Genomic DNA, 14,145 nt, shown 5'->3' with positions numbered 1-14,145 from the left:
TACACATTTTACAAATGGTGACACTTAGATGGAAGTAAGTTTGGTTTTAAGTGATTGCAATAAAACATGTCAGTGCAGGTCACCGTTTTAAATAAGTGCATCTCTTAATTTTTGTGAGAGGTAACTCTTTGATTTACTGCTATACTGAGTTCAAACACCCCAACAATAACCTGCAGCAGAAGTTATTGTTGACTCTAATAGGATGGTGAGGCTGAATGGAGAAAGGGATTTTCTTGAATCTGATTTTCCTAACTTGGTGAAAGTTCAAAAGTGCAGACCAGCTGCTGGGCAGCTTTCATGGCACACACACACAGCTCCAGTGCACTGCTCCCCTGACCTGCAGCTGCCTGCTGAGGCAGGACATAACCCCAGCAAATGTGGCCGGCAAATGAAGTAAAGATAATTCAAAGAACAAGACCCAAATACAAGTGCATCCAGCAACAAATCCCAATTACAATTTCATATTATTCTTTATCAGTCTATTTAGTTTTACAATGAGAAGGAGAGAGTGGAAAATAAATGACAGCACCAGTAACTGAGGGACACAATGGTCTATTTACCTTTTCTGCCTCAGTCCCCACTTCCAGCTGCTGCTTCTGTTTAATGCAGATCTGCCCCACTTTAGCCAGGAGCTCGTGTGGGTGAATGAAGACTCGTGAGCTTAGTAGGAAAGTGAAGATGTAAGTTCTCTGTGGAAGGAGAAAAAAAAAAGAAAGGAAAACAACAAGTTGAAAAGCTTTAGCAAAACTAATGTGTCTTCCTTGGAAAAACTAATCTGTAAATGATGAATGTAACTTTGCTTCATTTAAAATTCCTATAATTTTTCCTGTCTCCAGAGAAATGTAGGTCCTTTTCAGCTCTGTTGAGAGGAAATGCTATAGGCTTCAAGGCTTTTAACTGTGGGGTTTTCCAATTATCAAATGGTTTCCTTTTAAAATGCCAGACTCTGTGTGCCTAATTAGTCATCACTTACCAAAGCCACAAATGAAATACATCTAATGAAGGATGTTATGACTCTTCAACACCACTATTTAATGCTGCTTGGTTTCTTTAAGAGTGATGTTTTTCACTGAGCTGCAGAAAACTGCTTCGTGTATATTCCAAACCACAGCCGTAATTTCTTCATGTATGGGGATTTTCACTCCTTTTTCCCCACAATCACTGACAAAAGTTTTCACTTAGTTTGGGGGCACAGGACAATAATTTAGTTTTAAACTTGACTTTATTTATCTGGGGCTTGCTTCAGTTTATTTTGAATATGAACAGTGCTAATAAATACCAACAATGAGGATGTCTCATTAGAAATAGCCTCTCCTTTGCAATTTAAAAGCTGTGATGCACTGTATGGTACTCTGGACAAGTATCCATTGAACCATATTCTGGATCTTTTAATTGAAGAGAGGATGATTTTTTTTTGTCCCAGTCTTGTTCCAGTGCTTGAAGCTGGGCTGCTGCATTGGGCTGTAATTGCCTGACTAATGACAGTAGCACCTCATAAGTAATTCCATTTTTCCCTCAGGCTTTCTGGTAAAATTTGGAGTTGGGAAATTATAGGGGATCTCCTTGACATTGTATTTCAATTAACCTTTGTTATGTTTGAAATGTGCACTGTTACTTTTCCCATGTTTTAGTAATGTGACTTTGCAGGACACAGCCAAGTGCATTGAAGAGTCAATGTGAGCTTGTACCACTTGGGCTGGGCAAGTAAATTAAGACAGTTAAAATCTTAGGGCCAGTTGTCTAAAATATGGTATCTCTACTATCTGCTAACAAATTCTGCTGCTTGCAGTCTCTAAAACATACTTATAATTAAACAAGAATGGTATCTTTATGACCCCAAAGAGGTTATGTGGTATCTTTCTTTAATCAGAGTAAAATGTTCTATTAATGAAAAATGTTTTCACTTCTTTAGTACTCAGCATGCCCTATAATACAAGTTTAGCACTAATCACCAAATATCAAGGAAAAAGGAATTTTTTAAAAACAAAATAAATAACACTAACCAAAAGTCACAGTGTTCTGGGAGTGAATGATAAGTACAGTAGTATTAAACACATATCTAAACATACAACTCTGTCCTTCTGAAGGAATGTAATGAAAGTACAGAATGTACAGTGTGATACAGCAGCAGTGATTCCTAAACTGATGTGTTCCCTACTCAGAATGAAAGCAACAGAAAGAACTGTGTTGGATTGTGAGATTTGGGGTGTGTGTCTTTAACTATGCCTACTTATCCTCTGTTTCACTTTCTATCTCATGTGTTCATTGTTGTCCCTGAACTTAGAACTGTGAGTCTGGACTATGTGGAACAGGCATTTAGCTGTTGGGTGAGTCAGCTGTCACTGGGTTGTGTGAAATTTTTTTTTGCACTGAAGACTTGAAGCAGCCCTCACTTTTTACTGCATTTTGCATTTGAGAGATGAGATGAGTGGGGAGGAAGAAAAAAAGGACGTGACATTCTGATCCCTTCCCCACATTCCTGATTTGGGAGTTGAGAGGGCCTGGCTGAGAGATGTCAGTAGCAGGGAACCACAACTTGAGCCACACTGCCCTGGCAGCGACCTTTGCTCTGATAAGCTGGAACACATTGTTTTAAGCAAAGATGTAATTTGGCTTCTCACAGTAATTCTAGAGTTGGTCTCCTTGGTGGAAGCGTGTGTGATGTGGCGCAGTGTTTATCCAGAGGGACTCTGAGAAAGGGCCACTCACAGCATCATTTTCCTGCTGTCACACAGCAAGAAAAGTGTCACATGACCTGTGCCTTTATTTGGTTCTTTTGATAATGTTTTATAGGATCTTCATAAAAGTTTTGAACTGGCAAGAAGCAGGAAGATACAGGCCATGGCAGTGTGTACTTTGCATTTTAGGCCTGCTGATGTGTCTCTGTAATCAGTAATAGCTGTACTGGATCCATGCAATGCTTTTTCAGACAACATAAAATAAGTTATCATTCCTTCTGGAATCCATCTACTCTATTTTTATTCCATTTTTAAAGTAATTTAACTGGAACTAGGTTAGTTACTTTGGAAAACAAAATTGTTCCATTGTGGTCAATCAAGATATGCTGGTTTACACCATACTGGTATCAAATTGAGGGGGTTTTGATACTTTTATTACTGACACAGGCAAGGACTACCAAATTAAAAATGACAGCATAGTGACCACCCCCCCCCATTTCCTTGTCTCTCTGCTAGTAGCCACACCTTATCCAATAAAGAAATTTCAGACTGAACTAAGGCATGCATTTCAGCTTAGTGCTAGGTCTCAGGGGCTGGAACACAGTTGTTTTGCATAGTAAAGATTTCATACTAATGTCATATGCCTTACCTAGATCAAGGATTTATGTGTTTTGCTGCATCTGCACTACTGTACACAGGCTAAATGTTATAACAGTGTAAAAACCTACAGCTTCTCAGGCAGTCCTCTAGCCATGAAGAGGATGGTTTGGAGAAGGAAATTTAGCTCTGAAGCTAGCTAGTTTGATAAAGAATGATTAAAAAATGCTTCCATAAGAGTGAAAGTTAAGCTCCATTTATCCTAAAAGTGACAGGTATTTGGGAGGGGAGGCAAAACAAAAAAAAAATCCTTTCTGCAGTTGGGAGAATGTAAGTAGACACAAAAGGGGCTTGTGCTTTGCAAGAGAATAAGAAGCCAGATTCCTTTAGTGCCTAAAGTTGTTGCTAAGAGATGAGCTGAATTATGTTAAAAAAAGAAGAGTGTGAGTGCACAAGACTAAAGAAGGAATTGTTACTCTCTGACCCAAGAATGCACTGATGACTTCTCGAGGCAGGGGAAAAAAATAAAATTTCTCTGTGTGCACTCACTGCTCATTCTGGAACTTTGTGTTTGTGAAATATTTTCTTCAAATATTTTCTTGCTTGGGCACAAGGGTTGCAGACTGGTACATTCCATTCCTAACCTCCTGAACTCCTCTGTCTCATGAGCATACATTTCCCTATGTGCAGAGCAAGTCCTGCACACAAACAAGACTCAGAAGAGCAGCACACTAATGCAGGCACTTATCTTTCCTGTCCTCCCTTGCCTGTCTCGTGCTCTGCCAACATGGCAAACACATTTTTGTTCTGCCTCTGTAGCCAGCACAGAAGGACACAGTGTGTTTGCTCTGTCCCCACTCCCTTTTTCTCTGCCCAGAAGGTTCCTGTGATCAATGTGCACGCAGGCAGCAATGCCTTCCAAGCACTGTGCTCAGATGTAGTCATCAGAAAACTTGGATGAGTATTGCAATTTACCACTGTGTCACTCTGAAAGAAGGTAACCCCTGCTCTAATTCTGCCACTGGCTTCTCTGGGTGACACCTTGCTGCCTTTCTTTGGATGAGTGGCCAGAGAGTTAAGACTAAGAGGTTTTGATACTTCTCTCTTGAACATACAGGACTGGCTGCTCTTCTGACAGGATATCAGCTCAAATGGCTACCACCAACCCTCTGTGGCAGCCCCCCTAAAACCACAAATGAGCATGAAATGAAGTATAAACATGTAACTGAAGGGAAATAGAAAATTTGAGTTTGAAGATAACTCGAATACAGCTTCTTCTTTATGTTGTTCAGAGCTTATTTTTCTAGTCATTTTATAATTATTCCTTTCACCTGAACTGGGTGATCTGGTTTAACTGAAGGTATGTGTTGTGCTATAGAGGAGATGAATTTGGTTGAATGCTGTTGTCCATCTCTCTCCCCTGGAGTTACCCCTGACTGCTTCTGCTGGATGTTCAGCTGTGAGCCTGCTGCCTGTTTAACCTGCAGCCTGCAGGGTGGGGCCCATGGCTGCTGGGTCTGTAATGCACTCTTGCATGGGATATGAAGGGAAAGCACCACGGAAACTAGCAGCATTCCAAAGTAAGTTGTAGACCCCTTACTCAATTCCTGGAACCGTTTTCAGAGCAGCTGTGTTATAAATATATTTTATGTTGCAAGGTACAATAAGAGATGTGCATTAGCAGCTACTTAAACAACTTTGCTACACTTCTGAAATACAAGTAGCAAGTAACAAGATTCCTGTATCAGAGGAAAGAGAAGGAACAGACTCCTTGGATTATCCTAAAGCTTTCATTCCACTGCAATACCACACCAGCTCTACCCACTAGTTTCTTCTGTGCATCTGCTCTACAATATGTATTTGGGGGTGTGGAATGGAGATTTAATGTCTAACAATGGTTATCCCTCTGAGTCTTAGAAAGGATTTGGTACTGGCAGCACAATTGTATGCTAGCCATATTTAAATATAAGGTTTAGGATTACTTTTGAACTGGAATAGTAAACCATGCTTGTTTTGCTTTTTTAATCCTATACTGATGATTGATGGCAATTCTGCACATTCCCACTGAGCTCTCACATGGAGAGCCCCTTTTTGTGGATGATGATGATTGTGAGGATGTGTGGTGTTATTTGTGGGACCTTGGAGGGACTTTATTGTGATTTAAATGGGACCACAATAAAACGTTCTATACAAATTAGACTGAGAAACATACAAGATATAGCATGGCCCACTGTAATAAACATTAACTTTGGCATATAATTTAATATTGACTGCAGTTTCCTGCTCCTTGTTAGTTTTTCAAAGAGCTGGGATACTTCTGTAATAGTTGCTGCTTTTTCAGAGGTCAAATAGAATATAAGTTATATAGACCCTCTGATCTTTGGCCACTTGTTCCAATAGTATCTTTAATTAATGGGCACAAAGAGTAATTTTAAGTGATAAAGTGGTATCTTAATATCCTAGGTTCAAATTCTTACTGCATACCCTAGAGTTACATATAGGTAAGATTCACTTTGAGGACTGTACTGAGGATGTTCAGTCAGTTGCAAAATCATTTTCAGGCTCCAGAACATACATTATTACAGCACTGGCCCATTAAAATGTCTTTAGAAAGAGAGTATTTTAATTAAAATCTATTTTAGGTTGTGATTTTTGTTTCTGATGGCCTAACTAGGATATGCATAGAAAATTAAGGGGAAAAATAGTAGAGCTGTTTTCAGGTCTGTTTCCCTAGGTAGGACCTGGTTAGTAGTTAATCTTGGCTGCATTAGAGCTAAAGCAGCTTAGAACTATGAAAATTCTGTGGCTAATGCTGCTTTTAATTGGTTCTTAAGGCACTCATTTGAGTGCAAGATGGCTCTATCCTTCTAACAAGTGCTCTCATTTAGAAACAGAATATCCCTATTGAGCAACATTTTTAATGAATGAATATTGCCAGTAAAATAAATGCATCTTTAGCCTACATCTCAATCTTGAATCAGACAGAGGTAGAATTTCATGAGAGAGCACCAAATCAGATACTAATGCAGTATGGGGGTACTAAACCATGGGAGTAAAAAACAATCCCCTTTTGGTGGCTACTTACATCTGGGTAATAGTCCATGGTGGGCACCAGGCGCTCTATCAAGGCCTCCAGTGATCCAGAAACAAGGTTCCCATCCTGGTAAACAGGGTCCACACATCTCTCTCCCATGTCTGGCTGCACTTGCCCACTACAACTGGAACCAAGCATGCTGGAAAATATTGGCGTCTGGGGCATAGTTTCCTGCAGAAGGGCAAAGAAAGGGGGAGAGAGGGTTAAGCTTTCTTGCAGGATGTCTTATGTGTGGGTTTTACAGAGGCATACATTAAACACAATTACAGATTTGACTGCAGGCAGCCTCATCGTTGAAGCTGAGTTCTGAATCCAAGCAGTCTGCAAGCTGGCTTGGGTGTTTGAAATGCACTTTAAACTATGTCTCTAAAGCTGTAGATGCATGAGCTGTAAGAATTTTCCTTACTGCACTTCACTTCTTCCTTCTCCCCAGCTTTTCCCTGGTTCTTTATGCATAAAACTAGACAGAGATGAAAATACAGAATGCTTTCTGCATTTCCAAGATACTGAAGTGGTGCCTTACTGAGCAAACAAACAAATACTAAGCCTTAATGTTCCCATTTTTACTCATTTTGAAGTCAGCTCTTTGGCCAAAATACTTCACTTGTGATGATAAATCCTTCACCACTTCTGTAGCTAGATGTAATCCAGGTCTCAGCACAAGTGCATCTTCTGTATGTAAGTATCACTGGAAACAGCAGGGGATATCCTGTCTGATCAAAATTGCTGGTTTTTTTTTTTAAACATGTACATGAAACCAGGAACTGGGTGGAACTGTGACATATACTGTCATATACAAGCCTAATTTAAACAGTCTCTTTGGAGATCTTTGCTTAGGATACAAACCTGTTGTCGCAACACAAAAACCACACGAAGGTTTAGGGTTTGCACCTCCCTTCCCTTGGCCACAATTGTATCACTGTACCGCAGCCTTTGAGTAAACTCTAGGGGGGTTCTTGTTTGTTTTAAACTGGCTACAGCTTAAATCTATGCAGAAGGCTAAACAAAACATCCTGCTGCTCTATGTAAAGGTTGGAAATGCTATTCAGCATCAAAACAGTTCCCCCTGGCTGCTGAAATAGTCAAGACTGTTTAGGAGATCAAGTGCAAAGAAAGCAGCATTAACTCTTGAGCTGCTGTCTCACTGTCTCTGAAAGAGAAAAGATATTGACATAGATGAAAAGCACTTATGTAGATGAAAAGGATTAGGCCATTATCGGCACCTTTAACCTGACAGCTGTTTCTAACTGTGCTCATCTCCTGCACTTAAGTCTTCTCCTGAGCAATTTTTTAATGCAAGGTATATTTTTCCTCTCAAATTCTCCAAAGTCAATCATTCATGTTTACAACTGGAATATAGAACATTTTTCTCCTCTTAGGCACTGATAAATGCTAGGTGCACTGTGAGGAAAAAATACCAGTATTAACAGAACTTGTTTATCAAAGTGACAGATTTACTTGTGTGACGCTGATAAGTAGAACTGTTCCGTGGCTTTTACCAAAAGACCGTTGCATGCATACGTGATAAGAGACACAAGGGAAGTGTAATTCCCCGTAAGATAAATATAGTAGCTGTTTAATAGCAACCAGGGAGACCACAAAGAGGAATGGAGCTCAGTTTCAGAAGTTCAGGACACAGTCCAACAAAATAGAAAAGGCAGGATCTAATGTCATATCAAAAGAAATGAAAAATGACAGTTCTGCACAAAAGTGCATTGAGGTTACTTGGTATTTTACAGATTTATCTGTTCGGCCTGAGCTTTGCAGTACACAACACCGAGAAACGGCTGAAGCTAACGGCTTCGCTATCTGTACTAAGTAACTCGCCAGTAATTTGCTTTTTTCCCTTTTAAGGTCCATACCAATACAGCCCCAAGCTGCTGCTCAGGATGGTCTGGCTGTGATGAGCACTTCTGGCCAACAACTTGAAGTTGCACAGGGCTTTTAAGCTAACCTAACCACCAAACAAACCCCCAGTGAAACGATGCTTTAGCTGGAAACGTACCCCGCTTTTGCCATCAAGCATTTTAACTCCTTTAAGGCGCTCGTTGTTCCACCAGTTCGGTTTTAAAGAAAGACCCCTCTGGGGCGCAGCCTGTACCGCTCCCCGCCGCCCTGGCTGTCCTACCGGGGCTGGTGCCGCATGCCGCGGTGCCACCGGCGCTGCCGGAGCTGTCCCCGCGGGAGGGCAGCGGGCACAGCCGGGCACGGGGGGCACGGCCGGGCACATCGGGCGCGCTCCGCCGCCGCCCCGCGATCCCGGGGCGCTCTCCGCGCTGCCCGCGCCCCAGCCCCGCTCCTGGGGCGGGAGCGCTGCGGCACAGCCCCGCAGCACCTGCCGCCGGCCGTGCCCTCGCTGCCGCCCGCCCCGGGAGCCGCTCGCTGGCGTTCTCCGTGCGGCGGGACGCGGCGGGGCGCTGGCTCCGCCGCAGGGGCAGCTCCGCGCCAAACCCACCCGTGCCCTCCGCGCTCACGGGAGTTCCCGCCCGGCGGCCCCCGGCGCTCCGTGCCCCCGGAGCCCGCAGGTGGCGGGCGGGCCGGCTCCGGCTCTGGCAGCGGCGCTTACCCTCATCTTCCTGGCGCGGCGCTCCCGGCGGGCGGGCGGGCACCGGGCCCGGGCTCTGGCGACAGCCCCGGCCGCCCGCCCGCCGCTCCCGCCCGCCCGCCTGACGTCAGCGCGGCCGCGGGGCCCCGTTGGCTGAGCGGCGGCGGGGCCCGTTCAAACGGGGCCGGCGGGGAGGGCGCGCCCGGCGGGGGCGGCCGGGCACCTTTCTGCTGGGAACACTCGATCTTTCCGCGTGGTTTGGGTGGGACGGCTGGTTCCCTCTCCCCCCCGCGTTTGTTTTTGGTTTGTTTGGCTTTCCCTTTTCTGTGTATTTTCCCCCTAGATACACGTTCTGCAGCCACCAGCCCGCCCGTCTCTCCGCGCTGCCCCCGCGTGTGCCGGGGCGCGGGGAGCGCTCCCGGGGCCGGGACGCGCTGCTCCGGGAGCGCGGCCGGCCAGCCCTGCCCGCTGATAATTGTTTTTATTCCTCTCTCGGTCGGAGTTTCTCTCTTCTGGATGCCTGAGCCAGTCTGATAGCCCTGGGCTTGTCCCGAGCCGCAGGGCTGGCGCGGGACCAGCCCCTGTTGTGTCACACACGGACACGCGTCCTGTCTAGAATCTGATCTCCCTTGGAAAGGCTCCGAGGTGCATCAATCTGCCCCAGAGTCCCTCACCTGTACCCAGGAGCAGCTGAGGGCTGCCATCTTTTCAGCCTTTTCCCACACAAGCAAATCTTTCTTGTCCTTGACAATTTTACTTGATTTGGGATGGTTTAGAGGTTGCTACATTGTCTCCAGTCGTTATTTAGCTTTATTTTTGTTATTCAAATTACTTATTCAATTGCTGTGTTTCAATATGTAGCAGAAGGCTTCTCTAGTTTCCATGGTGATTAATGTAGGAAAAACCTTTTGGAAGTAGGTACGCCACTCTAGGTAGGTGGGCATGGCAGATGAATTTGGGTACATGCACGTACTCAGGAGTATAAGGAACAGATTCATGATTGGTCACGATTTGAGGACAAGCACTGTCACCCATCCTAAATACACGTTAATTTTAGAAAGATATGTACTACTCATCTTTACTGCTTGCTTACTAAATTCCTTTTTGGCTTCCAAATTCTAACAGTTCTGCTATAGAGATTATTTTCCTTATTTAAAATTAGGTTTTCTTTTAAACAACTGCTAGAAAAGTCACGTCCCCCCCCAAGTCTGCTTTGCTGTCAGTCTCAATCCTGTCTCTTAGCTGTGCTCCACAACATTTAGAGTGTGCAGGTGCTGTAGCAGATCTGATGCCTGTTTATGGTGAGGTTTTGGTCAGCTACAGCCCCCTGCCTGCCTTGGACACCGAGCAGGTTCCAGGCAGCAGTCCTGGGCTGGAATCCAGGGGGTGGTGTCTGCACTGGCACTGTGTAATGGTCAGGTAAATGTAATGGTAACCCACAGAATGTGAGGGACAAGTTTTGTTAAGTCTTGTTCAAACATCTTGAAGTTCCTTATAAAAAGTTATTGAAAGCAGAAGGTAAGAACTTGTAGGCTTATGATAGTATTTCTTTCTGAATGCTATGAATATCTTTCAATACCTCATCTAGTATTTACAGCTACGAGCAACACCAGCAAGCCTGCAAATAACTATGCATGAAAAACAGGTATTGGATTTCATTCTGTTTCTGAGCTAATCTGTTTTCCAACCTTACTCAAACATTTGCTGAGACTTTTAGAAGAATATGTCATTAATCTTAGCAAAACATACCTAGTTAATTGAGCTCTAGTCACAGATTCAATCTGTTGTAAAAACAGCCTCTGATCTTTTTGTTTGTTTGGGGTTTTGTTGGTTTAGTGACATCAGAAATTATATCTGTCTTGTCAGTGGAACTAAGAAATGTAGGAATTAAGATAAAATTAAGGAAAATTATGCTAGCTAGGTATGCTCTCTCTTCTCTGTGGTGTTTTTCCATATTTCTCCATTCAGTAGTCCAGCGGAGTCTGTTTAGACTTTTTTCTATGTATATATTTCTTGTTTATATACATACCTAAGTATGTGTATATAAATGTTGGGAGGGTGTGTTAGGATAAAAGCTCAGTAAAATATCTTTTCCTTTCCTAGGATACATGATGCTTGGTTTTGGGGACAGTGTGTTGTGTAGTCTTGTTGGAAATGTAGTTTTTTCAAATTAGAGGAGCTGAAGGCCTAAATTCAGCTCGTACAGCATGTAGCAGATGAATCATATTATCATTTCATTTCCCCTTCTGCAAAGTGTGGATGATGACCTTTAGCTATCTATATTCTGTGTTGAAATCTGTTGATACAGAAACTCTCTGAGGTCTAATTGTTTTTGTAGTTATGTAAGTTCTGTTCCTCAGCAAATTGCTTGCATTTTGAAGATGCTTCCATCAGGCATTGCCTCATGTTGCTGGTGGGTGGACCCCAGAGCAGTTTAACCAGCAGCAGAGCCTGTTCTCATTCTGTGGCTTGCTTTTGAGGTGACACTGCTGTGGTTCCCTTGAGCTGGTCAGAGCAGCATCTTGCTGCAGAGTGAGTCAGCAGCAGCCACGCCGTGCCTGCCTCAACCTTCAAGGTTGCTTCAGCCTCTCTCCCACTGGCCAACATCGCCCTAACACATTCGATTACCGTGTGATTAATGACCTGGGTTGGCACGTGCAGTATTTGGGTTCTGTTCCTGCTTGTGCTCTGGACACTTGACTGACAAATTTTTTTAATCCCACTGTGCCCTCAGTATTCATCTGTGAGATGCTGATAAGGTATTTTCATGCTGTTGCACTTACTTTGTATGTTTTTATATTTGGGCAGTAAGCTTTTGCTTTATTGTGTTGGGATTCAGTTTCCCAGTACAGTTACATCTCCTCTTCAGTGGAAAATTGCTGGTCAATAGCTTGGTAAAAACATAGATTTTAGCAAAGGAAAATGGATGAAAATGAAGGAGAGATCAATTTGGGAGTGAAGATTATAAACAGAGTCAGGGAAGAAGAAATGTGAATTTTTTCTACTGGCCTTAGATAACATTTTGGCAACAACTTGTTCAAATGTGCCTGTGTGTATAGTTAAAATGTAATTGTACTTAGGAAAAGTCAGTCATTACAAATGTCATTAATGCTGATCTGAGGCTATAAAGTCAATTATAAAGGGACTCTCCTAGAAATGCTGTCCTTGGAGCTTTCATTGTCAAGCTACTCGAGTCCCTCACTTGGTCACCTTCCACACAAGTCTGTTAATAATGAACATTTGGTTTCGTTTAACAGAGGATGTCAGCATGCTTTAAAGCCCCAGCATCTGCTTTGAAGGAAACAAAGAGGGACAAAGCCACAGAAATTGTCATTGAAAATGAACCTAATTGTGTATGGCATTGTTCATAGTTGATTAAATACCAACACAGGATCGAGTTTTCATCTGTCCATTCCTACCCTTTTATGCACACAGTAGGATGAATACAGCACATTGCTTAGGTCTTTGAAGCACTGCTGGGTTTATGCTTAGCCTTGTTTCTAACTTGGAGGGGATGTCTGAACTGTTCCCCAGAGCTCTCTAGACCTCTTGCAAGTGGCCAGGGCATAGAGGGTGACGGTGTGTGCATGTTATATCCTCTTTCACTGGTGCATTGTACCCACAGAGCAGTGCAGAAACCCTGCAGCACAGCGTTCTCTTCTTGCTATTGTGGAAGGCTTTAAGGCATATACAGCCTGATACTGTCATTTGGAATTCAAAAAAGAATGCTGTATTAAAAATGGGTGTTACATTCATGGGTTTTATGGATTGATGGCCTTGGCTGTAGACTGAACCCTTTTATTTGGATTTGAGATAAGGAATTTGTCCAGGAAATGCCATTAAATTCCACAAGTGTGGCCTTAAATAGGGCTTTTACATGGGCACATGTTAGTATGGATCATTTGTAAGACTCATAATTTAAGGAGTAGAATGAGTTAGAGCTTCAAAGCCTCAGGTGGCTGTGTTCAAGGACCATTTGGGTTCTGGTCTTGTTCATAGGGCTGCACAAGTGTTCAAGGTTTCCTTGTTGCACACAAATTTTCAGATTTAAAAGCTGTTCTCAAACCACTTTTAGATGAATTTGAAGACTTCTAAATTTCAGAGGTTCATGCTGCACAATAACTTGATGGCACATTAATAACTTGGCAGCAGATGGGAGTGGGAGGAAAGAGTTTCAAATTGTGGTTCTGAACTGAGCAAAGCTTTATAAGCTTGAAGCAGGGTTGAGCATTCTAGCCAGCAGTCTTTGATTATTATTGACTATGTCTTTGTCTCCCTCTCTCTGACCTGGGGCATGAGGAATCTTTCCACATAATAGTTTTGTCTGAGCCAATGAGTATGGTAGCTTGAAAATGGCATTTTCCATTTTGAAAATGTTTTGCTGGAGGGGTCCTGACCAGCTCTACCCCTTAGGTATCAGCAATTTTAAGAGCAAACCAAGATGAAAACACAGGAGCAACTTAAGATGTGGTTTGATGCTATGTCTGTTTTTAGTTCTGTCTGAAAGGGGAAACTGGTTGTGAAAATTCTGTTCTGTATCTGTGGAGCAAACTGTGTTTTCACTGGCATTAGCGCAGCTCTGTGACACCACTGAGAATAACTCTTTGCTGGGCAGGGTGAAACAGATTTTTCCCTGATGCTGTGTCCTGTAGCTCCCCCTTGGATTGAAAGGAAAGGTCTTCCCCAGGATTTAGAGAGGACATGGTGCTAATCCCCAGGTATTTTAGTGCCTCTGCCAAAATAACAGATTTAACATAACCTGACACGAGTTGCCTGTGTTACTGGTGTGTGGCTGTTAATTAACAACTGAGATTTTAATGGCTATTTTGGCGCTGCTGCCAAAGGAATTCCACTAGTCTGTTGGGTTCCTGGTTTTCATAGATACTTTAGTCATAGAAATCTGTAGTTTTTAGCAATTATCTTGCCTGCTGATTAAGATTTAAGGTACATTCAGTTGGGAAACAACTGGCTCAATCTGATTTGATTAAATAAAATACAAATATAAAAGGTTGGTACTTCTGCTTTGCATCAAGGATGTAACAAGAGATCCCTTACAGGAGTCTGAGGACCTCAGCTCTATAAAGGCAGAGGAGATTTAGTCAGAGTGAACTAAGGAAAAGATGTCAGAGAAAGATGGAGGCTGGGCCTGCTCTGCTTAAAGGAGCTGCTAGAACTTGTTATACATAAATGGCAATTTGTGTGTTTTCAGGAGCTGATGGAGCCATCTCACT

The 14,145-nt window shown here is 43.1% G+C and overlaps 1 protein-coding gene across 4 annotated transcripts in view; it reads right to left on the bottom strand.

The window, feature by feature from the left end:
- RASGEF1A (RasGEF domain family member 1A) overlaps nucleotides 1–14,145 on the bottom strand; it is a 146,809-nt gene that overhangs the window by 17,442 nt on the left and 115,222 nt on the right. For 3 of the 4 annotated variants that reach the window (XM_030951517.1, XM_030951515.1, XM_030951514.1), the window contains 2 exons: nucleotides 6,361–6,540; nucleotides 561–689 (listed from right to left, as the gene is read on the bottom strand). In XM_030951517.1, the coding sequence (XP_030807377.1) occupies nucleotides 561–689; nucleotides 6,361–6,534 (303 nt within the window). In that variant the 5' untranslated portion in view covers nucleotides 6,535–6,540. Of the gene's footprint in view, nucleotides 1–560; nucleotides 690–6,360; nucleotides 6,541–8,935; nucleotides 8,987–14,145 lie in introns of those variants that run through there. The other variant, XM_030951516.1, reaches the window with a different exon arrangement.

Source organism: Camarhynchus parvulus, chromosome 6 (assembly GCF_901933205.1).
Source record: "Camarhynchus parvulus chromosome 6, STF_HiC, whole genome shotgun sequence".
Lineage (NCBI taxonomy): Eukaryota > Metazoa > Chordata > Aves > Passeriformes > Thraupidae > Camarhynchus > Camarhynchus parvulus.
The sequence above is the reverse complement of the archived record's forward strand: the minus strand, read 5'-3'. Positions and strand labels throughout refer to the sequence as shown.